The sequence below is a fragment of the Doryrhamphus excisus genome, linkage group LG11 (genome assembly GCF_037039965.1).
Source record: "Doryrhamphus excisus strain RoL-2023G ecotype Guam linkage group LG11, RoL_Dexc_Guam_v1.1, whole genome shotgun sequence".
In the NCBI taxonomy this organism is placed as follows: domain Eukaryota; kingdom Metazoa; phylum Chordata; class Actinopteri; order Syngnathiformes; family Syngnathidae; genus Doryrhamphus; species Doryrhamphus excisus.
The window spans coordinates 14,778,196-14,803,123 of NC_136367.1; the positions used below are offsets into that span (position 1 = coordinate 14,778,196).

The 24,928-nt window shown below is 42.7% G+C and overlaps 2 protein-coding genes across 3 annotated transcripts; both read right to left on the bottom strand.

Annotated features, from left to right (window-relative positions):
* Window positions 1-704: 704 nt before the first annotated feature.
* kcnb2a (potassium voltage-gated channel subfamily B member 2a) lies at window positions 705-16,811 on the bottom strand. The gene is made up of 3 exons (XM_058087693.2): window positions 16,556-16,811; window positions 13,173-13,888; window positions 705-7,118 (listed from the first exon to the last, which is right to left on the bottom strand). Exons 2-3 carry the CDS (start codon window positions 13,755-13,757, stop codon window positions 5,262-5,264), a joined length of 2,442 nt encoding a protein of 813 aa, XP_057943676.2. The 5' UTR covers window positions 13,758-13,888; window positions 16,556-16,811; the 3' UTR covers window positions 705-5,261.
* Window positions 16,812-18,295: 1,484 nt separating this feature from the next.
* Window positions 18,296-24,716, bottom strand: dnajb6a (DnaJ heat shock protein family (Hsp40) member B6a). 2 transcript variants are annotated; one of them, XM_058073069.2, is made up of 8 exons: window positions 24,541-24,716; window positions 23,207-23,312; window positions 22,254-22,363; window positions 22,089-22,154; window positions 21,132-21,242; window positions 20,906-21,046; window positions 20,622-20,829; window positions 18,296-19,302 (listed from the first exon to the last, which is right to left on the bottom strand). In XM_058073069.2, exons 2-8 carry the CDS (start codon window positions 23,269-23,271, stop codon window positions 19,197-19,199), a joined length of 807 nt encoding a protein of 268 aa, XP_057929052.2. In that variant the 5' UTR covers window positions 23,272-23,312; window positions 24,541-24,716; the 3' UTR covers window positions 18,296-19,196. The 2 variants fall into 2 exon arrangements, with proteins under 2 accessions (XP_057929052.2, XP_057929046.2); XM_058073063.2 differs by having other exon boundaries at window positions 20,906-21,052; window positions 24,541-24,714.
* Window positions 24,717-24,928: the final 212 nt, after the last annotated feature.

Here is a 24,928-nt window from a genome sequence, read left to right on the forward strand (position 1 = left end):
AAGGATGTGGAAGAGTCAGAAGGGCAAGCATTAATTAACAGCTAAATGCTAAAATGCTAAAGCTACTTACCATTTGGAGAGACGTCTTAAAGTAACCTCTTTTCTTGAGAAACTTTGGACTGTCCAGTCTTGAGGCCATGAGTGGAATAAATTAAAACAGACCAGTTTTGCAGGAAGCACGAAATCCAAAGAAATACACCTGAATAGGTGCAGATTCTGGAAGAACTAGAAAGCTTTGTGTGCGGGTTACGGTGTGTGGCTGCTCTATAGGAATCCACAACTCAATACAGGGCCAAAAAAAGAGCATAATAGGTCCTCTTTAAGTTTAGCTAAGCTGTATGTTAAAAGCCGACATTTTACAAATATAAATTGCTGCTTATTATTAACTCCTGTGAAGCTGGAATTCCTTCTAAGCGCTTGTGACCAATCACAGCAGAGTGGGAGTACCCGGAGGCGGGCCATGAGTGGAATAAATTAAAACAGACAATTTTTGCAGGAAGCATGAAATCCAAAAAAATATAGCTGAATAGGCGCAGATTCTGGAAGAACTAGAAAGCTTTGTGTGCGGGTTATGGTGTGTGGCTGCTCTATAGGAGTCCACAACTCAATACAGGGCCAAAAAAGAGCATAATAGGTCCTCTTTAAGTTTAGCTAACGAGTAATAATGCTTTTCTGCATTAGCGGCATAAACACAGGAGACAAAATGAGGTCATATGGACACATTTATTTCTCTTGAAAGACAAGTGACTATTGACTATGCAGCTGTTTGATTGACGAGAGATGAACCTATCACATTTCTGTTGAACTAGACAGACGAGCATGAACCTCACACAAACATGAAACAGACAGCATGACCGGGTTTGAGCGTGTGCTTGTAATGATGGTTGTTTACTTTGGTGGAACTGAGGGTGAAATGTACTATGAGGGCTGTAACACTTGCAAAGAGCCAACAAAAATATCAGCACATGCGTGGGGGGGGGGCACAGTGAAGTTGAAACCGTAGGCCATGTTCCTCCACGTCACACAGAGAACATAGAACAATGTCCAGCAAAACCAGAGGATTTACAATTCAGTATACACACACCGTATGTGTCCATTCAACAAACAGAAAAGGAAAAGAAAAGAAAAGATAGGAAAAGAACACCTTGCTCTTGCTATACCGTTTTTTGTTCACCTTCTCATAAATTGTCTATTTATGAAAAGGCACCATTTATGTGTCTAGATATTAGCAAGAAAATCTTATAAAATGCAGTTGACTGTTAATTGACACGTGGTCAATCTACACAGACTGCTTATTATGTACAACGGGAATGTCCTTATCCGTGCATTCGTTTGTACAACTTCCATTTGAAAAGTAGGACAAGTGGAAAGAGGACAGAGTGCAAGCGTTCAAGTATCTTCTGCAGAGGGCGCTCTTTACATCCATCCATCCATCCATCCATCCATCCATCCATCCTAAAAGACCATCTCACACAGCACAATATACACATGGACAGTTATTCAGAAACTCTACTGATTCCAATGCCTCATATTCATGAGTTTTCACGTGATAAACCGGTTATGTCATCTGGTCTGGATAGCACCTTGGATAGCCTATGCCAGGGGTGTCCAAAGTGCAGCTTCTTGTTGTTTTTAATTGGCCCTCGGCCTATTCTAAAAAATACAATTCAACAAGAAAACAACAGCAAAAGAGGACAAGAGCAAAAAGGCATAATGTAATGAAAAAAGTTCATGCTATTAAGACTGCTAATACAGTGGTTAGCAAATCCCAGGTTAGCGATTTTGGTCGCCTCACTTTGTGTCCATTTTCTGGTTAGCATCCAATATGGCCCGTCTTGTGGTGACGTTAATACACTGCATGAGTCCAACTGTTTTCATGATATGTTTTTTATCACAAAACCTGCAAAAACTTTGGTAACACGGTTACGCCACAAGTTTCAAAAAAAGGTAACATAAACCACATTTTTATAGTTTTTAACACACATAAAGGAGTCATGACAGGGATAAATGAACATTTAAGGTTATACATATCTAATATCTTCATTGAAGATGTCACTGCTAACAAAGACACGACACCACCTTCCTGTTTTGCTATGAGTTGTTTCTTGAATTCAACAGTGTTTCTCACCTTTTTTTTATCAAAATGCTGGCACTTGCAACTTTCCTTAGCTCTATTTTAGGTTATTTTGCAGCCGTGATCAAAAGAAAAGCACAGACTTGTAGTGAGAAACAATACAAATTCAATAAATAACTCATGGCAAAACATGAAGGTGCTGCCTCATGCTGTTGTGCACAACAATTACATCTTCAATGAAGTTAAAGAAAACTTAAATGTTAATTTGTCTCTTTTGTAAATAACTCATGGCAAAACATGAAGGTGCTGCCGCATTCTGTTTTGGGCAACAATTACATCTTCAATGAAGTTAAATAAACCTTAAATGTTCATTTATCTCTTTTGTTTTGTTACAACTGCTGATGACATCCTAGACAGGAGATGGTGCTCAATTCTGCATCCTCTATTTTGGGTTATTTTGCAGCCGTGATAAAAAAAAAACACAGACTTGTAGTGAGAAACAGTACAAATTCAATAAATAACTCATGGCAAAACATGAAGGTGCTGCCGCATTCTGTTGTGGGCAACAATTACATCTTCAATGAAGTGAAATAAACCTTAAATGTTCATTTATCTCTTTCGTTTTGTTACTACAGTCAACTGCTGATGACATCATAGACAGGAGACGGTGCTCAATTCCGCATCCCGTATTAGCAAGATCACGGGATGCAGGAATGTTTTTGTGATAAAAGTACACTAAAAACACAGTTGGACTCACACAGTGGATTCACAAGAGGACAAGAAACACGCCACAGTGTACACTAACCGTAAACTGTTTTAGACATGTATCGAAAAAACACGCTAACTGGGCGTACGCTAACCAAGGTTCTGTACTAATCATAATAGGCTTTATTAGGTATTCCAAAGATGTTTTTTTTTCGTGAAACTTGTCAGCATGTCTACACGGGATGCTTTTAGCTTGTTTTGTAAATCTTTTAATTGATCAAAATGGCGTCAGTATGGCGTGAGTATTTTTATATTTGACATTGAGTGACAATAAAAGGATCATATTGTTTGAATATGTACATACAACATCTTGTTTCTTGGCCCACGTTCGTTTTTTTTGTGCAGTCAGCCGTTAAATTCGACAAAGACAACAATAGCAAATGTATATAAGTCTCATAGAGACCAAAAGCGCCAAACACCTGTACCCTCGTCAGCGTTCGCTTTTAATGTTATTTTTGTCTTCCCAATCCATTTCCTCTTTGACATTGGAGAAGCTACTTTTATTTCAGGTATTATTGAGTAAAAAGGGCTCAAATAAATGCGATACGAGCATAAAAAAGTACATGTACAACATAGAAAGTGTTGACTTTGGGCTGCACGGATGGGTCATGGTGGGGTGGAGAAGATGTTTATGTCATGAGCAGGTTCCAAAAGTATACTTTGTCTCAAAAATATTTCACTTCATCATCAATCTTCTCATTCAGTCAAGGCTCTGTTTTGGCTTGCATATGTGCCCAAAATTATGAAGTACTCGCCCATGTTTGATGTCAAATAAATATATAACGTCACGGTTCCTGGGGACCCGGGGGCCTGGGGACCTGGGTTTCAAGGTCACTCTTCAATTCGGATACAGTAAAGGAACAAAATGCAAAAAAAAATAAATAAGATGGCTTAGCTTTTGTGGCAGAGTTGTTTCTTGCCACATTGTGGCTGCTTAGTCTGCCGCAGCCGCTAGGGGGCACCAAAACACTGGCATCATTATTTATCACCTATTATTATTACTTATTAGCATTTGTGCTTTAACTGAATGGGAAACTCTTACCTGGTAAAATACTAGCATGCATAATACTAACATTATTCGATCTCATATTGATTGGTGCATTAAAAACTTCCAAATGATCTTTCAATGGTTGTTATTTCAGACGTAATTTCATTCATTTTCTACTGCTTTTTCCTCACGAGGGTCGCGGGGTACACCCTGGACTGGTGGCCAGCCAATCACAGGGCACATATAGACAAACAACCATTCACACTCACATTCATACCTATGGACAATTTGGAGTCACCAATTAACCTAGCATGTTTTTGGAATGTGGGAGGAAATCGGAGTACCCGGAGAAAACCCACGCATGCAACGGGGAGAACATTGAACCCTGGTCTCCTAGCTGTGAGGTGTGCACGCTAACCACTTCTCCGCCGTGCAGCTTCCTTAAATTACATTTGACTTTAATAAAAGTCCCTAATGGTGATTAATCATGATTAATTCATTTAAACAACTTTGATTCATCCGATTAAAATTAGTAATCATTTTACAGTCCTAATACAAACATATATATATTTTAATCAAAAAATAGCAACGTTTTTGCCTCCCGAAACATGTCCCATTCCCCATAGGTCGGTAATAATTTATAAATATGTGATAAATATGTACAGCTTCAAAAATGTTGACGTCTTTACGCGTCACTAATCATGCCTTTTTCCCCAAGCATTGAGATTTCGCACTTTTTTAAATGCACCATAGTCGTGTGCTGAGATACCTGAGACGTGTGTTTGGCTATGGAAGCAATACCTTCGACAATCAGGGATCATCATTCATTGGGAACCCTCCATAATTCCAGCGTCTTATTCACCGTCTTTGTCCGTGTCTGGGATTATTTCACTGGGAAAGGTCAAGTGTTTCCCAGGAGACTCTAACCATCTTGGCACGATAGCTAGCCACCATTCCCGCTAGCCACAGGCTGGACTTGCACTATTGCTGTTTCCGAGTAGACGCCATAAACACTTCCTGTCCCTCACTTGAGGTGTAGCGTGGGAAACCGATAACGACTCTGTACCGAACTGAATATTCAGAAAATCTGATCTGGATTCCAAATCCATATACCGATACAGCCGATGTGAATACTCTGAACTGAATGTTCAGAAAATCTGATCTGGATTCCAAATCCATATACCGATACAGCCGATGTAAATACTCTGAACTGAATGTTCAGAAAATCTGATCTGGATTCCAAATCCATATACCGATACAGCCGATGTAAATACTCCAAAGTACCATGTGACAACGTGAGATTTCGATTGTGTCCGGGCACCCCGCATTTTTACTTCCCCGGGTGTGCAAAACGACACCCAGAGGAGGCGATAGTGGGTTTGTGGACTGAAAGGATATGGCATCAGTTCATTCAGTTCTGTGAAGGATTTGGCCTCACATGCTAGTTTCATTGGGTGGTGTCAGACTTCGGTCTAGAATGTGGTTTTCTTGTCTTTCCCTACCTAGGGGCGACGCCTCCCTAACTGTTGAGGCGGGCTCAACAGTTACCAGTTCCTGTGAGCAGTTGAGAATACCGGTCTTCCGCGGAGGACTGCTGCCTGAGCGATCCACGGGATTCCTCCCCCGATGGCTTAATCCCGTGAGCTGCCCTTCACCTTCTAATCTCTCACCTTCCAACTTAGAGTTGCTTGGACTAACAGATTGCTCCGTCAGAGACGTAGCTTGTAGGAGAGCCAACGGGGAGGTAACTTCTTGCGCTGCCGAGCTCGGAGCAAATCTACTGGACGCCGCGTCTTCTGACAGGAGCTGAGCAAGCCTGGTCGAACCAGCGGCGGCGGATGCGGAGGCGGGGGCTGCCGAAGGTGTCGTCACCGCCTTAAACGCATCCTCTTGCACTCCAATCAAGTCACTCTTGTGTGCCCTTGTCTTCTGCATGCTGATAGGATCTGTGGAGGAGCTGCAGAGGCCGCCCGTAGTCGTGCTCGATTTGGGGCTGAAGTTCTGCGGACCTTCTTTGACAGTTGTAAGCGGCTGGGTATTGTCGGCGCTCTTGGCACTAATTTGACTCAGATCCAAGGGAGGGGGCACACGTAGTTGTCTGCTACTAACACCGGGAATGACAGAACTTCCTTTTCTGGTTTCTCCGCCCTCAGTTGTGTTGGAGAATGTCCTCGACTCTGCACTTGAAGTTTCTTGGCTTTGGGCGGAGTTCATCTCGCTCATCTCCATCTCCTCTATAAGTTTATTATGCTTTGCTGTCTTGTCGTCGAGGATCGTAATATTTGAGCTGCTTTTGTTGGTTAAGGGTTTGATGCATTCATGGGAACCCACTTGGGCCACTTCCTGGTAATGTTTAGACTGAGTGGGGCTGCCTATCTCCATGTTGGAATACTGTTTATGGTAGCTCCAGCGACTAGGTGAGAGATGGTTGTCTGTAGGACACTTACTGTCCTCTTTCTTTTCCACCAACACATCTGTGAGCTCCATGTTCCGTGCAAAAGCATCTTTGGGATTAATCGAAATGATACTTCCACTTCGTTTAGCTCTTTCAAGAGCTTCTCTCCTTTTGATGGCTTTCTCTTGTCTCTTTTGCTCCCGATAAAACTCGGAGAAGTTGTTCACAATGATCGGAATAGGAAGGGCAATAACAAGCACACCGGCAATACAGCAGAGTCCTCCAACAATCTTTCCCAGCAGCGTTTGTGGGTAGATGTCTCCATAACCAACAGTGGTCATAGTAATGGTCGCCCACCAGAAAGAAGCGGGGATGCTGGTGAATTTGGTGGAGTCTTCATCTTTCTCAGCAAAGAACACCAAACTAGAGAAGATCATGATGCCCATAGCTAAGAATAGAATCAATAGACCCAATTCATTGTAGCTCCTACGTAAAGTGAAACCCAAAGACTGCAGTCCGGTGGAGTGCCTGGCCAACTTCAGTATCCTGAGGATCCTCATGATGCGAAATATCTGCACCACACGGCGCACGTTGTGGAACTGCATGACGTTCTTGTTGGATTCGGTGAGGCAGAGAGTCACAAAGTAAGGCAGAATCGCCAGCAAATCGATGATGTTCAGCGGCGCTTTGATGAAATTCCACTTATTGGGCGCCGACAGCAGGCGCAGCAGGTACTCCATGGTGAACCAGGCGATGCACACCGCTTCCACGTGGGCCAGGTTTGGGTTGTCATTGAACTGGCCGAATTCATCCACAACCTGCAGCTCTGGCAGCGTGTTGAGTGACAGTGAAATGGTGGAAATGATGATGAACAGGATGGAGATCATAGCCAGGATCTGTAAGACAACGAGAGGACACCAGGTCTGCGTATGAGCTTGGTTCACAAACTTGTGCATGAGGCCCGCAGGACACTAGTTTGAGGCCCCCGCCTTAATATGAAAGTTAGTGCGGCCCGCGCAAGTTTGATATGGATGCTGTATGGTATCATGTACCCAGAAAAAATTATTACATTTGATTAATGTTCATGTTAAAGGTTAAATAACTGTTAATAGTTATCCTCCCTATCCGTGTGGAAGTGGTAAGTTTTTGGCTATTTAAGTTTAAAGGAAATAACTTGAAGGCTACCGTTTAGGTCGCTAGCTTTCTAGTTTGCGAGTTAGCATGTGTCTCAAGACCCTGCAGTTGCGCAATATGTTGTAAATAAAAAAAAGTATAAATGTGACTATAGTCGTGTTTTGTCATGTCTACAGGGCTCTAATAATGCTTTGGTAATTTTAATCTGAAAAAAAAAAATTGTCTACCCACCAACTATATGTGGTTTCTTAAGTTTTTATTATTTGCCCTTTTATTATTATTATATTTATTTATTTATTACTGATTGATTGATTTTCTTTATTCTTGATTTGTTTATTTATTTTTCATCTTATTTTGTGTAGAAAAATAAAAAGTAAGATATTTGAGAACAGTGGATTGTTTTATCAGAGCTTTTCTTGTAGAAAATTGGAACCAAATTTTTTTGTTTTTAATAAATGCGTTTTTTTTTTTGGAAAACCTGATGCGGCCCAGTCTCACCCAGACCCGAGCTCCAGTGGCCCCCCAAGTAAATTGAGTTTGAGACACCTGCTGTACATTGATATCTGTATCGACCATGAACTAAACATTTCTGAAGCCGTATATCTACGCATTACGTGGAAATACTAGATGTTTACAGTTGGAGCACAGACAACCTGTATATGATATGTATCAGAGCCTTCTTGACATGAAACAACACCAGTACCAGTACCCAAGATAGAGTAGATAAGATATAAATACAGTATGGCTCATAATGTGTGTTCCTGTAAATGTGCTCAAGCGCTAAAGAAGCCGAATTGTGAGCGGGCAAAAGATGACATCAGGAGTTCAAAGTTGACTTTATACTTGCTTGGGTTACGTCTGCTACAGCAGCCCATGTTAGGCCGTGCTCAATAAAAGTTCAACATAACAATAATCCAAGATTCATATTGAAATCAAGTGCAACCTGCATCTCTTATGGTTGAATTAACAGGACCAAAGCTGTTCAACCCCCCCCCCCCCCAACAGTTTCAAACACGTCCCAGACCCCCTTCTCCCCACCTCAGAAAACTTTTCCAACCATGTTTTTATTCCACAAGTTCAAGCTCCCCTGAAATTACATTCATTCATTTTCTACTGCTTATCCTCAAGGGGGATGCTGGAGCCAATCCCAGCAACAAACAACCATTCACACTCACATTCATGCCTACGGACAATTTGGAGTCGCCAGTTAACCTAGCATGTTTTTGGAATGTGGGAGGAAGCCGGAGTACCCGGAGAAAACCCACGCATACACAGGGAGAACATGGGAACTCCACACAGAGATGGCCGAGGGTGGAATTGAACTTGGGTCTCCTAGCTGTGAGGCCTGTGTGCTAACCACTTCTCCGCCGTGCAGCTTCCTTAAATTACATTTGACTAATAAAAGTTCATTCATTCATTCATTTGCTTCCGCTTTTCCTCACAAGGGTCGCGGGGAGTGCTGGAGCCTATCCCAGCACTGGACTGGTCGCCAGCCAATCACAGGGCTTAATAAAAGTTTCATTCAAGAAAAGAAATGAACAGGAGTTAGTCTATAGCCACCAAGTAACGTTAGCTTATCTGATCATATACATCCCATAATGTGGCGTATCCTATAGCGCCATACCTTCATCTGTGGCCCCCTTTCTTCTAAACTGCACACCTGATGGCTTAGACTTTGTCTTTTCCATGTTTTGTTGACACAAACTGATTATCATTTCCTACCATCACCCAACCGGCAGCCAATGCTAAGCTAACTCATCGACTGAGATACTTGGTCTATTAATATAATATAAACAATTCAATCTTTACTATAACATCCAGTTTTTATCTTTTTACTAACCTGGGGGACTAAGGTCCAAGGGCACCTACCCCCCTGCTATACTTCTTTGGTTTCATCCACATCACATGGTGGATCGTTTGGGCAATTGCCCATATGGCCCCTGGCTAGAACCCTAGCCTTTGCTACTGCACACGCGGCGCTGTGTGAAGTCCTACGGCACTGTTTACCGTGGTATTTTACTTGACCTTCAAATGCCCTACAAACAGCCAGCGCCTCTTTGCCAAAAGCCAAAGTCTTTCAACACATCGGACCGAAAAGTGGCTTCGTTATTTCTTGCTGGATGGCTAGTCCTCTGTCAATCAACAGCCGTGCTACATTTCATTATCTCTGACCCCTTCGAGTGACGTCACCGCATCTCTATCGCTAAAAACCCACATATTTGCATATTTCTCAGTAAGTGATGGCTACTAAGTTGATGGTTTTCCGGGTTAAAGAGGGTTGGCATGACGTCCTAAGGACTGCGTCCATAAGCATGAGTCGTTGCTGGCTGCAGCCCTTGGTAGGACATTTCAGGATAATTCTAATAGGATTATCTTGCTATCTATAGACAGGATAGAGGTGGTACAAGTGGTTAGTCAGTCTTACCCCCCAGCAAGAGGAATCAAGTCATAGTAGTCCAGAGAACAAATACAATACTCTTCTCAAAAAAAAGCAATGAAGTATGTTGATAAATGATGACCTCCTGCAGTGTGTGTGTGTGTGTGTGTGTGTTGGGGGGGTCGATGGGATTAGTATTTCCAATGAATGCATACTTCATTGCAAAATAGACACAAAGAACACAGAATAGGAAAAACCACAGCATGAAATACTAAATGCTTCCGTTCTCGAGTGAAAAACTGAAAAACTCCTGGCTATTTTGAGGGGAAACCTCTGGGCTTAAAGTGGATTACAGAAGGTCACATGAGGTAGCAGAGGATCCAGCCCACATGGCCGGCCTTCCTATGGAAGCCCCTTTTTGCCATTGAAAGACAAAAAATATCCTCATGGTAAGTTTGAATGATCTGTGATGATCTACGTGGAAAAAAGGTTACTAAGAAAAAAGCTAACTAAGAAAGGAGTGGGTGCCACCCTTTGGACATCAGTCATAATCAAAAATACTGGAGGTGGAAGAGTAAACAAAGCAAGTCAGGCTCCCGCACTGGAACTGGACCAGGAACTGGATGCCCACCAGGAACTGGATGAACACCAGGAACTGGACACCCACCAGGAACTGGATGAACACCAGGAAGTGGAAGTACACCAGGAACTGGGAGCACACCAGGAACTGGATGAACACCAGGAACTGGATGCCCACCGGGAACTGGATGCACACCAGGAACTAGATGAACACCAGGAACTGGATGAACACCAGGAACTGGATGAACACCAGGAACTGGATGCCCACCAGGAACTGGATGAACACCAGGAACTGGATGAACACCAGGAACTGGATGCACACCAGGAACTGGATGCCCACCAGGAACTGGATGCACACCAGGAACTGGATGAACACCAGGAAATGGATGCATACCCTCAACTGGATGAACACCAGGAACTGGATGAACACCAGAAACTGGATGCACACCAGGAACTGGATGCCCACCAGGAACTGGATTCACACCAAGAACTGGATGAACACCACGAAATGGATGCATACCCGCAACTGGATGAACACCAGGAACTGGATGAACACCAGGAACTGGATGAACACCAGGAACTGGATGCACACCAGGAACTGGATGAACACCAGGAACTAGATGAACACCAGGAACTGGATGCACACCAGGAACTGGATGAACACCAGGAAATGGATGCATACCCGCAACTGGATGAACACCAGGAACTGGATGAACACCAGGAACTGGATGCACACCAGGAACTGGATGAACACCAGGAACTAGATGAACACCAGGAACTGAATGCCCACCAGGAACTGGATGCACACCAGGAACTGGATGCACACCAGGAACTGGATGCACACCAGGAACTGGATGAACACCAGGTACTGAATGCCCACCAGGAACTGGATGCACACCAGGAACTGGATGAACACCAGGTACTGAATGCCCACCAGGAACTGGATGAACACCAGGAAATGGATGCCCACCAGGAAGTAGATGAACACCAGGAACTGAATGCCCACCAGGAACTGGATTAACACCAGGAACTGAATGCCCACCAGGAACTGAATGCCCACCAGGAACTGGATGCACACCAGGAACTGGATGCACCATTTTTCCTCCTCACAGTCACCATGATGGCCGTAAAAGGAGATTACTATTCTATTACTATTCTCAGCCAGGTGTGTATGTGTGTGTATGTGTGTGTGTGTGTGTCCTCACTAGCTCTACCATGACCCCCATTATGACCCCAAAAACATCTGAGATGTACGTGTTATCCCTTTATTGTGTGCCATTATTCAATTATGAATATAATGTGTTAAAATATTCAAATCCGACTTGGCTAAATATTGCAGAATTTCTGGCCTTAATTGATTTGGAAAATCAATTAATTAACACTCACAATTCACACACTGGGGAACACACACTGTACACAGTGTGTGTATACAAGTATTCCAAAGAGAACCCCAGCATGTCGAGTGTTAAGCAGGAGGAGCCTGTCATTGGTTAAGAGCTGAGTGACACACAGCGTCATGGCGCACGGCTTAAGAGGCTTCCTTGGCGCTGACACAACACTTCTGAAATAGTCACAAGCACTCTGTTATATTTAGTAATCCTGGCCTTTATTCTTTATGCTCATTTATGTCACTGATGGATCCCGGCTGACTTGGGTGACTGAGGCAGTCAATGTGCTTGTTTGTCTCTACGTGCGTTGGAATGTAGTGGACACATTGTAGTAAAATGTAGTGGACACATTGTAGTAGAATGTAGTGGGCACATTCCACTCATGCTAAGATGGGGTTGCCTCCAATGCTCACAACCCTGACAGGGTAGGTGCTATAACATGGATAGATGGATGGATGGATGGTAGAGAGGTGGCTGGCTAGATGGATGATGGATGGATGCATGACGGGTTATGGATGGATGATGATAGACAAATGAATGGACAGATGTTGGTGTGATGGATGGATAGATGATGGTGGATAGATGATGGGTGATAGAAAGATGGATGACAGGTGGTAAATGGATGGATGGATGATGGGTTGATGGGTGATAGAAAGATGGATGATGGGTGGTAAATGGATGGATGGATGATGGGTTGATGGGTGATAGAAAGATGGATGACGGGTGGTAAATGGATGGATGGATGATGGGCTGATGGGTGATAGAAAGATGGATGACGGGTGGTAAATGGATGGATAGATGATGGTGGATGGATAGATGATGGTTTGATGGGTGATAGAAAGATGGATGACGGGTGGTAAATGGATGGATGATGGGTGTATGATAGATGGATGGATGATAAGTAGTGAAAGATGCATGGCTGGATGACAATAAATGGACGCCAGATGATGGGTGACGAATGGATGATGGTGGATGATGGATGGATGGATGGATGGATGGATGATGGGTGATAGAAAGATGGATGACGGGTGCATGATAGACGGATGGATGATAAGTAGTGAAAAATGCATGGCTGGATGACAATAAATGGACGCCAGATGATGGATGATGTTGGATGATAGACAGACAGATGTTGGATGGAGGATAGCAGATGGATGGTTGACAGGGTGAGGAACGTATGGACGGATGATGTAACGTGGTTTCATCCACATGCGTTACTTGCTGTTTTGTTTCGGTCAAGTTAATATGGTGCGTTCAGGGTCATCATGAAGGAGAGAGGCGTGAGGTTGGTAGTCTTGTGAGCGTATGGACATGCTATGCTAGCAAGTCCAAAGACCCAGAAGACTGGCCCAGACCCCCAACATAGACTCTGAATGACTCGGGGCGCGCATCTGCTGGAGGCTAACTCATGATTACTGAGCGGGTAGCAACATCATTTTGGGGGTACACCAGGAAGGGTGAGCTGATGTTACCTTTGCTGCTACAGATGAGCTGGGTTTCTCCAAGAGGTCCCAGAGCTTCTGTCTCTGGTCGGGACAGCATCCGAGGTCCTGCTCCTCCCCTTCCTTGTCTCTCAGAGTCTCCGCCTCCCTTCTCAGCTCCTCGTTCATCTGCTCTTTCTTCTGGTGATACCGCGCCTGGCAACAGGACTCCAGGTAGATCTCATCGATGCCCCAATAGTCCAGCTCCTGTCCGAAAGACAGGGCGCACATCTCCTCCATCATGTGCAGCTTGCCCGTTCTGTAGAAGTTGAGAATGGAGGAGAAGGCCACAGGATGGCGGTCAAAGAAGTACTCGTTCTCAGAGAGGCTGTAGTCATCGCAGACTTCTAGCAATGACTCGTGGGTGTTGCAGTCTCTTAGCTGTCCCAGACGGGTCCTGGGTAGGCGGTCCAGGGTTCGCCATAGAACTTCATGTGTTAGACCCCCAACGTTGAGCCTGACTCTCCGAGAGCGGGCCTTGACGCGAATGATGTCTATGGGTTCGGGGGGCAGTATAGGAGCCCCCGGGGTCCGGGCGCTGACCTTTGGCGCGCTGTAGAGCACTTTCTCCGTCATCGTTTGAGGATGCTCGTGGATGCGACCTTTACTCGGGGGTGGCGGGGGCTGGTGGGCACAACGTGGCTTCGGCCCACCGAGCTCACCTGGCGCTTTTCAGATAGGAATACAGCTTCTGCTTGGCTCCATGGCTAAAAAACAGACAAGTACAAAGTAAAAGTATGATGTTAGAGTACAGCGATTATATATCTGAAATACTGCAATTTGACTTAAATACAGTACATAAAGTATTTTAGTAAAACAGCAAATTGGAGGGCAGTATTACATCACACTGATGTGATATGATTATTGACTTGAGGTTGAAGGCGTCTAGTCCTCCATATGCTCAGCACCTGATTCAAATAACCATGGCTGTCTCGGCATGCGAGTCTGGTCTTCATGGTCTCTTGTGGAAATTGAACTGTATTGGTCGATATTTAGCTAAGAAACAATGGACTATCACGACTGTCCTTCTAGATGAAGATGGAGTCCTAAAAGAGACAAACAGAAACGAAGGAGTCCATCCTTAGCCCTGATGGTTTGTCTGAGGAGAACACATTGGTGTGGAGCACTGCAGGCTTATGCCGCCATTAGATGTCCTTTGACAGTGGGACGTTATCTGATTGTATAATGGCCTTCCACAAATCCTCCTCCAGGCATTAGGCTTCGTCTGCCCTGGCTCAAGTCTGCCTCAGTTAATTATAGTCGGTCTATCTTCTCCTGGGACACCCGTAGGGCACACAACTATGTCACCACCATCCTACCTAAAGGTATCAGATCATGGAGGGGTGGCAGGAAGTACTGCCACGACCGCTTCCAGTCTTTCATTGTCATCTCAGGTCAAGGAGATGACATTCTCATAAAGGAAAGATATACAGTACATAATAGACGCGTATAAAACGGCTATACAGTAACTATACTCATGGTTATCATTAGCAATAATCAGTTAAATTACAAACAATTATTATCACTTCAAAGTTACTATAAATACATTCTACTGTATATCATAATGGCAATACATTAAATCTTGCATTATTTTCTAAATAATTACAAAAATATTCTACAATTTTTTATTTAAAATATATATATAGGTATATAGGTATTACTATAAATATAATAATAAAATATAAATGTTTATATTGGCAAACAATTATTAATTATTATTAATAAACTCTAATTAAAATCATTTAAAAAAGTTCCATCATTTACAAACTATGGTAAAAAAACATTTTATATGGCTATATAAGCATATTAAACCATTCATTATTTACAAATTATTATTATTTAAGAATTATTTTCTATGCAAATACAAGTATATAAAATAATTGAAAAAAAATGACAATAATGCTAAAAATTCATAGAATTTACAAATTATAAATAACATTTGTTCTATATTGCAATTTAAATATAATACATTGTCAATATAATATAAATAATATAAATATAATATATAATAATAATGTCAATATGAATATTTTGTCAAAACAATGACAATATTAAAAAGTCATATAATTTCTAAATTACTGCCATGCATACACATACACACACACACACACATATATATATATATATATATATATATATATATATAGGGTGACAGGGGTATGCTGGAGCCTATCCCAGCGTGTCTTTGGGTGATAGGCGGGGTACACCCTGGACTAGTGGCCAGCCAATGGCAGGGCAGATATAGACAATTGTGTGTAAATAATGTCCAATAAATGTAAAATGTCTAACTGTAACTGTACCACACACATCCATCCATCAATCACCCGTCCATCCATCCATCACTCCATCATCCATCCATCTTCTATACCACTTATCGTCTATAGGGTGGCGTATGCTGGAGCCTGTGTGTGATGACATCAGATAAAGTTTTCCTGGAGCTATTGACGCTATGTTTTATTGATACTATTAAAATGTTTATATGGATAAGATGACTTCCAAAGCAAGTATTTTAGCTCAGATCTGGACATGACATGTTTTAATATATCGTAAAAAATGTTTTTCATACTACATTTTCTTCACTGCATGATCTGGTTATAGAACATACTCATGAATGAAGTACTTTGCTTCCATCGAGCACATAGATTTGGAGCGTTTCATGTGTATTTTACTATTTCCCTAAGAAAACTTCAATGTATTTTGCTTTACAAAGTACACTGAACGTCTCAATTTGTACCCTGCCTGGACACAACAAAAGGCCACACACACACTAATATTTGGAAGGGGTGCCTTTATGGTTTCATGCTTAGCTTACTTCCCACTGAAACATAACCATCCACGCACAATCATCTTACTATTTAATGTTGACTTTTGTTGTGGCCAGGAAGTGTATTTCATTCGTAAATGACCAGTTGTTTAAGACTCAACATCAACAGGTATACATTACATGCATTATTAAATAAACACAAACACAAAGAAAATTGTGACAAATTCTACCAACACTGGAATAATTTTTTTTTTTAATAAAAATATTAAGAAGCGCTTAGACGAGCAATAAACAAAGACCGAATCAGCCTCTGCTGATTTCTACCCATTCAACTGGAGATATTGTGTATTTTACTATTTCCCTTTTTAGAAAAAGCTTTTTCCCAATTGAACAGTCCCGGATTTATCTCCCAGAATTAAAGTCTAAAGTGAGAGCGTTCATTTCTAATTGGTTGTCAGGAGATTAGGCAGGCTTGGCTTATCCTGCGATTACGCACCTGAATGCATCAAGTTGAAAAAGTACATGGAGCACAAAAGGTAGAGGCTAAAAAAAAAACGGCTTTCTAAAATGAAATGAAGTCATCAGTTTCCTTCACAAATGTGAATCTTACCTGTGTGGATTCTGCTGAGGAACTCATCGAGTGGAGCTTTGCCTCATCCTGGAAGTCCCAGCACAGCGGGCCAGGTTGCTAAGACAGCGTTTCTCCGCTCCGTGCTACACGGAAGCTGTGGTAGATAGGAGGAAACACCCGCATGTTGGCCAGGAGAAGAATCATCCAGGAAAAGCCTTTCTGTGCACTTCCTTGAGGAGCCAAAGGGTGAAGACGCCAACAGAGAACTGGTTCATCCAGCCTCATGGTCAAGAGACTAAAGGATCAGTTAGACAGGCGGAGGGGGAGAGAGAGAGAGAGAGGGAGGGAGGGAGAGCGAGAGAGAGAGAGAGAGAGAGAGAGGAAGGAGACCTTGCAGGCTGTCTTCAGCACTCAGGACAGCGCCACACCGCTACCCCTAACAATTAATGTGGATCCACACACCTCCCCTGAACGCACCACACGGGCTGTGAGACGCAAATGTTTAACTTCTACGAGTTCGTGGATCATCTCACATTATCAATAATTAGTAATTATTAATTAGTAACTAGAGCAGCTACTATCAACATTTGATACTTTAAATGTGTTTCAGAAGTGCCCGAGGTAAACAAATGACAATTGAAGAGAGAAGGAGGAAGGTTCAGCATCTAATCTAATCATGACGACAGTTACTTTTATTGCAAATGTATCAATTACTTCATCTTTCACTTGCGCCATTATATAACCCCCACAAAAAGCAGGGGTATTATCAAAACATCATTCATAAATCATGCTGTTCTGTGCTTGAAAACGGCCTATTGGAAGTAAGAAAAAATTATGCAAATTTGACATATCGGTGGGCGGTGGATGCGTGGGTTTTCTCCCCCATTCCAAAAACATGCTAGGTTAATTGGCCACTCCAAATTGTCCATAGGTATGAATGTGAGTGTGAATGGCTGTTTGTCTATATGTGCCCTGTGATTGGCTGGCCACCAGTCCAGGGTGTACCCCGCCTCATGCCCGAAGACAGCTGGGATAGGCTCCAGCACCCCCCGCGACCCTCGTGAGGAAAAAGCGGTAGAAAATGAATGAATGAATGACATATCGGTTGCCTAATTGAAACATTTGCAATGAAGTGGAATACAGTAGTCCCTTGTTTATCACTGTTAATTGGTCCCATAGTGAGTGAATTTCCGCAAAGTAGGATTCCTTATTTAGAAATGGAATTGTTTCATCATTAGTGCAAAAATTCCAAATACATTTTTGAACATTAGAACCCTCCAGTCATGTAATAACACCCCTATAGTCACCTAGACATAATGACAGAATGACATGAATAAGATCTGTGTTTGTGTGTGTTGCTGTAAATGGGTGCTGGTGCTTGGGGTGCTGAGCAGGGAGCGGACAGGAAGTGACGTCGGGGATTTAGGGTTGAGTTTACCTTGAGGTTGATTAGTAGTCTTGGTCACGGCCAGTTTGCGTTAGTGATATCAATGATTTCCTTTCCGATGTGATACCGAGTAAAGGGCGAATGGCATCCGGACTAGACGCCTGAGCCACCTCAAATGAGCAGAAAAAATAAAAAAATTATTATTGATGAAGTCATACACTGGTTTTCCATGATGGAACTACAGAAAAATTCAAAATCCTACTTTGTGGAAACTCAATCAGTCAGGTTTGACAGCAATGAAGTAGTACCTCTTGAACCCGCGTTTCACTACTTTTTACACAACATTGTCCTAAATGACGACATTCACGCTAAGTCACATAAACGCCTGCCCAAACCTGTACACACAAGTTTATTCTTACATTTTTTTAAACTGGTGACATAACAGGAATCAAATCTCACTATCCATGGAAAAGCAACATCTTTCCAAGTGTGGCTAAAATGACGTGAATAAAGTAAAAAAAAAAAAAATGTAATGACTTTACAGCAGAGAATAGACCAAAAGCACAAGATCCCCAAAACAGAAAAAAACTCCAATGTATTGCTTTACAAAGTACACTGAATTTCTTAATTTGTACCCTGCCTGGACACAACAAAAGGCCGCACACTATTATTTGGAAGGAGTGCCTTTATGGTTTCATGCTTAGCTTATTTCCCACTGAAATATAACCATCCACACACAATCATCTTATTATTAGATGTTGACTTTTGTTGTGGCCAGGCAGTGTAGTTCATTCGTAAATGACCAGTTGTTTAAGACTCAACATCAACAGGTATACAGTACATGCATTATTTAAATAAACACAAACACATAGAAAATTGTGACAAATTCTACCAGCACTGGAATTCTTTTTTTTAATAAAAATATTAAGAAGCGCTTAGACGAGCAATAAACAAAGACCGGATCAGCCTCTGCTGATTTCTACTTTTGGGATATTGGTCATATTTACAAAAAAAAAAACTTTGTGGAATGCAGGAATACTGGAAACGAGGCGGGGTCCCAAACACGGAAACATCAACACCAACCTGAGCCCCATGCTAAGGTTGCTTTCTATGACCAATATGGAAGGAAATGCATAGTTGCTGATGGGAATGAAGCATGAGACCACGAAGGGAAAGAAAGTATGTACAACCGAAACCAGGTCAAGCAGGATTTCTTGTTGCTTTTTTTTTTTTCTTCTTCTTGATGATACTCAAGTTTGTGCTGAGGTTCAACATGTCCAGGAAACATCTTCTCTACTTGTGTTCCAGTCGCAGCAGCTGCTCTTTGCCGTTGATGGTCAGCGACCGTAGCTGGCCGTCCTCCTCCACCTCCACCCGCTCCTGACCGTTCTCCACGATTCTGCAATGGGACAGCAGATGAACATCTCATCTCGCCATACTTTCTGAAGCTGCTGGTGTCAACTAGGGATCGACTGATATGGTTTTTTTTTTCGGGCTGATGCCGATACCGATTTTTTTCCCCCATCACACTTAGCCGATGGCCGATTTTGCTTGGGCCGATTCTGCTTTTGCTCCCTAAATTTACATGAAAAAATGACAATGATAAGAAATATTACAGGTCTCAAGTTTAAACAAATATTTATTTAAATGTAAACACTGAACACAGTAGGATTCAGCTTTCTTAAACACACATTTAAACAGCATAGGAATAAATATTCAACCATGTGCAAAATATTTCTGTCGTAGTTTAACTTTTATCTAGCATCGATGTGATGACTGCTCCTCCGCAGTGAGATGCACCCCCCCCCCCCCCCCCCCCGCCCGTCTCCACCACCCTCAACAAACTACAATATATTCAGAACTCCGCTGCCCGCCTCCTCACCTCCACCCGCTTCCGTGAACACATTACCCCTGTCCTCCAAAACCTCCACTGGCTTCCCGTTCCCCAACGCATTCACTTCAAAATTCTTCTCATCACCCACAAAGCCCTTCACGATCTGACCCCCCCCCCCATATCTCACAGACCTCCTCCATCCATCCACACAATCCCCCGTGTCCACTTCGCTCCTCAGACTCAAACCTCCTGGCACGCCCCCTGTAAGACCAAGCTCCGAACCTGGGGAGACAGAGCCTTCTCCATCGCTGCCCCCACCCTCTGGAACAGGGGCATTATTTTTAATGTCTAACTTTTTATATCTGACTGCTGTGCCCCGCCCCGTCCCGCTTTTACTCATGTTTTAATTGTGTATTAACCAATGAATGTTGTATTTTGGTGTGTCTTCTATGGTTATGTGAATAACCACATTCTATGTGAATGGTTGTTTGTCTATATGTGCCCTGTGATTGGCTGGCGTCCAGTCCAGGGTGTACCCCGCCTCTCGCCCGAAGACAGCTGGGATAGGCTCCAACACCCCCGCGACCCTCGTGAGGAAAAGCGGTAGAAAATGAATGAATAAATAAAGTAAATAGAAAAACTGGGAATGTCCCATCACCGATAATCCATGAGTGAAATCGGCCGATACCAATACCAATATTGATCCCATACATACAGTGTAGATGTTGAAATGTACTACTGGCTATACTTTTATACTACTGGAGATACTTTTACCAAATGAAATTGGCCGATAGCTACTAATCCTTGGAACATTTATTTTCCTAGCTTATTTCAAGCCGGGTCGGATCAAGCGGAATCAATTTCCTTGCACAGAATGACTTTACCTTTTAGTTGTGATCTTCCTGCCATTGACGATCTTCGTGGACGTCGACACGGAACGAAAGTTCCCCATTCCTCCTCCGCCGCCGCCTCCCCCAAAGGAGCTGCTGGAAAAGGAGGTGAAGCCCCCGCCCCCCAGACCGCCCATGGTCGCCATATGGCCCATGTGACCCATGTGACCAATGGTGCCCATGGAGCCAAATGAACCAAAACCTGCGAAGCAGAAGCAGATTGAAAGTATGAATGTATATTCATACAGTATAGATATTTGCTGATAGTTTTATAGTACCTGTATCAAAAGGTGAGAAGCTGGCCCCAAAGGGCGTTAAGCCCACAAAACCCCCTAAATATGAGCCACCTGTTCGACTCCGACTTGCCCGGCTTTGGTGTCGCCGGCCGCTGCCGAAGAAAGGATCATCACTAAATGGATCTGCACCTTGAAGAAGAAGAGAGTCAGCTTTTTTCACAGACGACAACAACAACAAAAACCAAAACAAACCCCAAAAATTACTCACCGAAAAAGTTTGCAAATGGGTCCCTGCCGCCAAAGAACTCCCTGAAGACATCTTCCGGGTTTCGGAATGTGAAGGGTTCGTGGAAATGGTCTCCGTTATGGTAGTGGCCGCCTGGAACACATCAGAATCATAATTCATTCAATTTATTTCTCATGTAATTCAATGAAAATGTATTTTACCTGATTTTTTAAGCTAACTATTATATAATGCACTTTAAGGATATACTTGTATGACCAAATATGATTTTTATGGGAGTGGGGGGGGCCTAGCCTAGCCTTCCTATTACTTCTTGCTAGTAAGCATCTTTGGTGTGGCTTTTGTTCAAATCAAATCAACTTTATTTGTAGAGCACTTTTCCTGCAGAGACATGCAACACAAAGTGCTTCAGTAATAAATAAGTAAAATAATAAAATAACAGCAAATAAAAACGTAAGAAACCACATACAGTTGGTAGAAAAAATTTTCTGATTCAAATGTACAGTATTAATTATTTAACCTTTAACATGAACATTAATGAAACTTAATAATTGTACCCAATTAGCAAGTTAGCATCGTACTCAGTTCCATCTGGCAGCAGCGTCGTAACTTTAACAACATGTTTGATGAGATGCTTTATCTTGACGTGTATTTTCCGTTTTATTCCAAATCATTTCCTGCGTTTATTTGTACCCAGCGTCATAAGCCTTTAGCTTCACTGCTAATCCAAAGCAAAACAGGGCGGGGTAACAGGGTAGGGGAACAGTATGTATGCAAAATCATGTTAACACCCAGCTTTAAGCTGTCATTTCAACATTAAACTTTGGTATGAAGGTGGGGGTCTCAAACTAGCATCTCACGGGCCGCATTTGGCCCGCGGGCCGCGAGTTTGAGACCCCTGCTTTATGGTGTGATTCATTCATTATTTATTGTCAGGTTTTAATTAACAGCCTTGGGCTCGTGTGATGTGATGATACTAACCTCTGCCTCCAGCGCTACCGGTCAGCCCTTCTTTGCCGTAGCGATCATATGTGCTCCTCTTGTTGACTAAAAAACACAAAGATCACCAGCAGTTAAGAGCTGAAATATGTACAGTCCACACAGATCTTTTAGTTTCAGGTTTAAAAGGTTTGTGGTGTAACCAACCATCAGACAGGACTTCATAAGCCTCTGACAGCTCCTTGAACTTCTTCTCCGCCTCGTCTTTGTTTTCGGGGTTTTTATCAGGGTGCCATCTCAGGGCCAGTTTTCTGTACCTGAAAGGTTGGACGGAAGATGGGACCACATTAGGCAAGGTATCTGCTTAAACCTTTGCAAAATACGGCATAGGTGAACAATAGCAGGTCCTATTCTTCACCACGTCACCTATGCCATATATGGCACCAAAATGATTAAATGAACTAAACATTGTAATATGTAGTACTCTACACTGGCCACAAGGGTTCAGTACTGCAGTCTTAGCCACCGCAGGAAAAACTGAACAGACAAGAATCATACCTAGAGGGCTCTAATTATACTACAAAAAAACCACAGTATTTAAACACGTTTTCTGTTGTCATTCATTCATTAATTTTCTACCGCTTATCCTCACAAAATGTGCTGGAGCCTATCCCAGCTGTCTTCGGGCCATATATAGACAAACAGCCATTCACACTCACATTCATACCTATGGACAATTTGGAGTGGCCAATTAACCTAGCATGTTTTTGGAATGTGGGAGGAAACCGGAGTACCCGGAGAAAACCCACGCATGCACGGGGAGAACATGCAAACTCCACACAGAGATGCCTGAGGGTGGAATTGAACTACGGTCTCCTAGCTGTGAGGCCTGTGTGCGAACCACTTGCCATGCAGTCGGTTTTCTGTTCTCTTGCTACAAAAACATTCATTCATTCATTTTCTACTGCTTTTTCCTCACGATGGTCGCGGGGGGTGCTGGAGCCTATCCCAGCTGTCTAAGGGCGAGCTTGAAATTGACGCGGTCTAGAGAATAACACATCAAACCATCTTTTTGTCCGATGTTGATCAAGGAAATGTAATCAATCGGCCATCCCTGATGGATAAACAGAAAGACCAACGTGTATGACTTATCAACTGACGCTTTCTTGATGTCATCTGCAGACGCATCCCTCCGCACTCCAAGAACCTGGTAGTAGTCCACCATGGTGTGAGCGAATGAAGGGAACTTCTACAAGCCTGATGAACCTAGAAGGACAAAGGTTGCTGGTTAGATTTCACACTCTACTGGTAAAATATTTCAAATTTACTGTCAGTAATGTCAACATTACGGTTTGCATTAGAAGTGAGCCCTGAAAAACGTTTGGGGTGGCTCTGAACGCTCGGTTTAAGACGGTTATTTCCAACATAACGTATAAGGGCGTGCCCGGATACGAGCTGTGGGGGCGAATCTAGACTATCCGCCAAATTGAGCGGGGTGCAAACGCAAGCTCACCGATGTCTGGAGTTGCTAATAGCCTTTTCCCATAGCAGTCAATGGTGTACCCGAGTTAAACATGGTTAAAGGCACAAAATGACCACATTTCTATTGTGGATGTTGTCGGAAATCTACGTTACGTGAGCTATCAATAGCTCGTAACCACTTTTCAATTAACTTTCCCAAGACATCCTTTATTATCAAGTCCTATATGCACAAAATTTGAAAATAAGGCTCGGCAGTAGTCCGGAAGTCCTCAGTAGCACTTGGGAATGTGACCAATCCCAGCAAAGACAGCGTGCCCGGAGGTGAGCTGGGTGGAATAAATTAAAACAGACCGTTTTGGAAAGCTAAGGAAATACAGCTGAAATAGGTGCAGATTCTGGAAGATCTATAAAGCTTTCTATGCAAGTTATCGTGTGTAGCTGCTCTATAGAAGTCCATAACTCAATACAAATGACCAAAAATGAACATAATAGATCCCCTTTAAGTACACTGTACATGTACTGTACATGAGTATTTCACATTCACACTTTCAAAGTTTACAGGTCATCAACATAGTTGATATCATATAATATAATTAAAAATTCCTAAATGCTCAAATGCGAGGAACCAACGTAAAAAGGGCATTAAACTAAATAAAAGTAAAATGCAATGGTGATGTATTGACATTCAATACAAACATAGCAGACTATTTCCTGCCTAAGTTCAAAACGCAAGCATCCATGACACCAATCATACATTTTCTTCCTTCAGCTGCGGCTACCAGACTAAAATAAATCAATATAAACGCAGCAGTATGTTTGTTTTTTTTCCCTGCATATATTTTTACATGCAAGATGACTACATTTATGCTCATTTGTGAAATCAAATCTCACATATTTAGCATTGTGTTAAAGCTTTTAGCTTACAGGCTACCTGTCTTCCGTGCAGTGGGTCGCCGCTAGCTTAGCACACCGAATCAACAACACATCGCAGAGATTGTCAAAGTCGTTTTACCTCAAAAAGGTTCGGCGATTTATGGCGTAGGACAGAAGTGTCGCACAATCTCTTGTATGGTTGTGCTTAAAGCTACTAAACCCAGACAGGTTTCTTGACGCCAAAACAACCCGCAGCTTGTTGGATTAGTCGCATCGTCCTGTTAACGCATCTTCTTCGCGCGCTTTTTGTTGAAGGCATTTTGTCAGCTCCTGACACACACTGTCACCACCTGGACATAGGCGGTATTGCAAGGTACTATTCGGGCTAAAATTGTTACGTTACGGGGTTCCATAATGAATATATTCTTTAGTAATATTACTTTACAAGTCGTTAAGTCTACCATTGCAATTTTTCGTCTGTCATTAGAAAATGCGTAACCAGTATACAGTAATGTCTCGTATCGGTT

What these genes read in the sequence shown, in the direction of transcription:
- dnajb6a (XM_058073063.2), bottom strand. Translation starts at nt 23,271, where the DNA reads ATGGTGGACTACTACCAGGTTCTTGGAGTGCGGAGGGATGCGTCTGCA. An exon ending in CTTCTCACCTTTTGATACAG is followed by an intron (nt 20,830 to 20,905) that starts GTACTATAAAAC and finishes TCTGCTTCGCAG; the next exon opens with GTTTTGGTTCATTTGGCTCC. An exon ending in AGGAAGATCACAACTAAAAG is followed by an intron (nt 19,303 to 20,621) that starts GTAAAGTCATTC and finishes GTCCCATTGCAG; the next exon opens with AATCGTGGAGAACGGTCAGG.
- kcnb2a (XM_058087693.2), bottom strand. Translation starts at nt 13,757, where the DNA reads ATGACGGAGAAAGTGCTCTACAGCGCGCCAAAGGTCAGCGCCCGGACC. An exon ending in GCTCATCTGTAGCAGCAAAG is followed by an intron (nt 7,119 to 13,172) that starts GTAACATCAGCT and finishes GTTGTCTTACAG; the next exon opens with ATCCTGGCTATGATCTCCAT.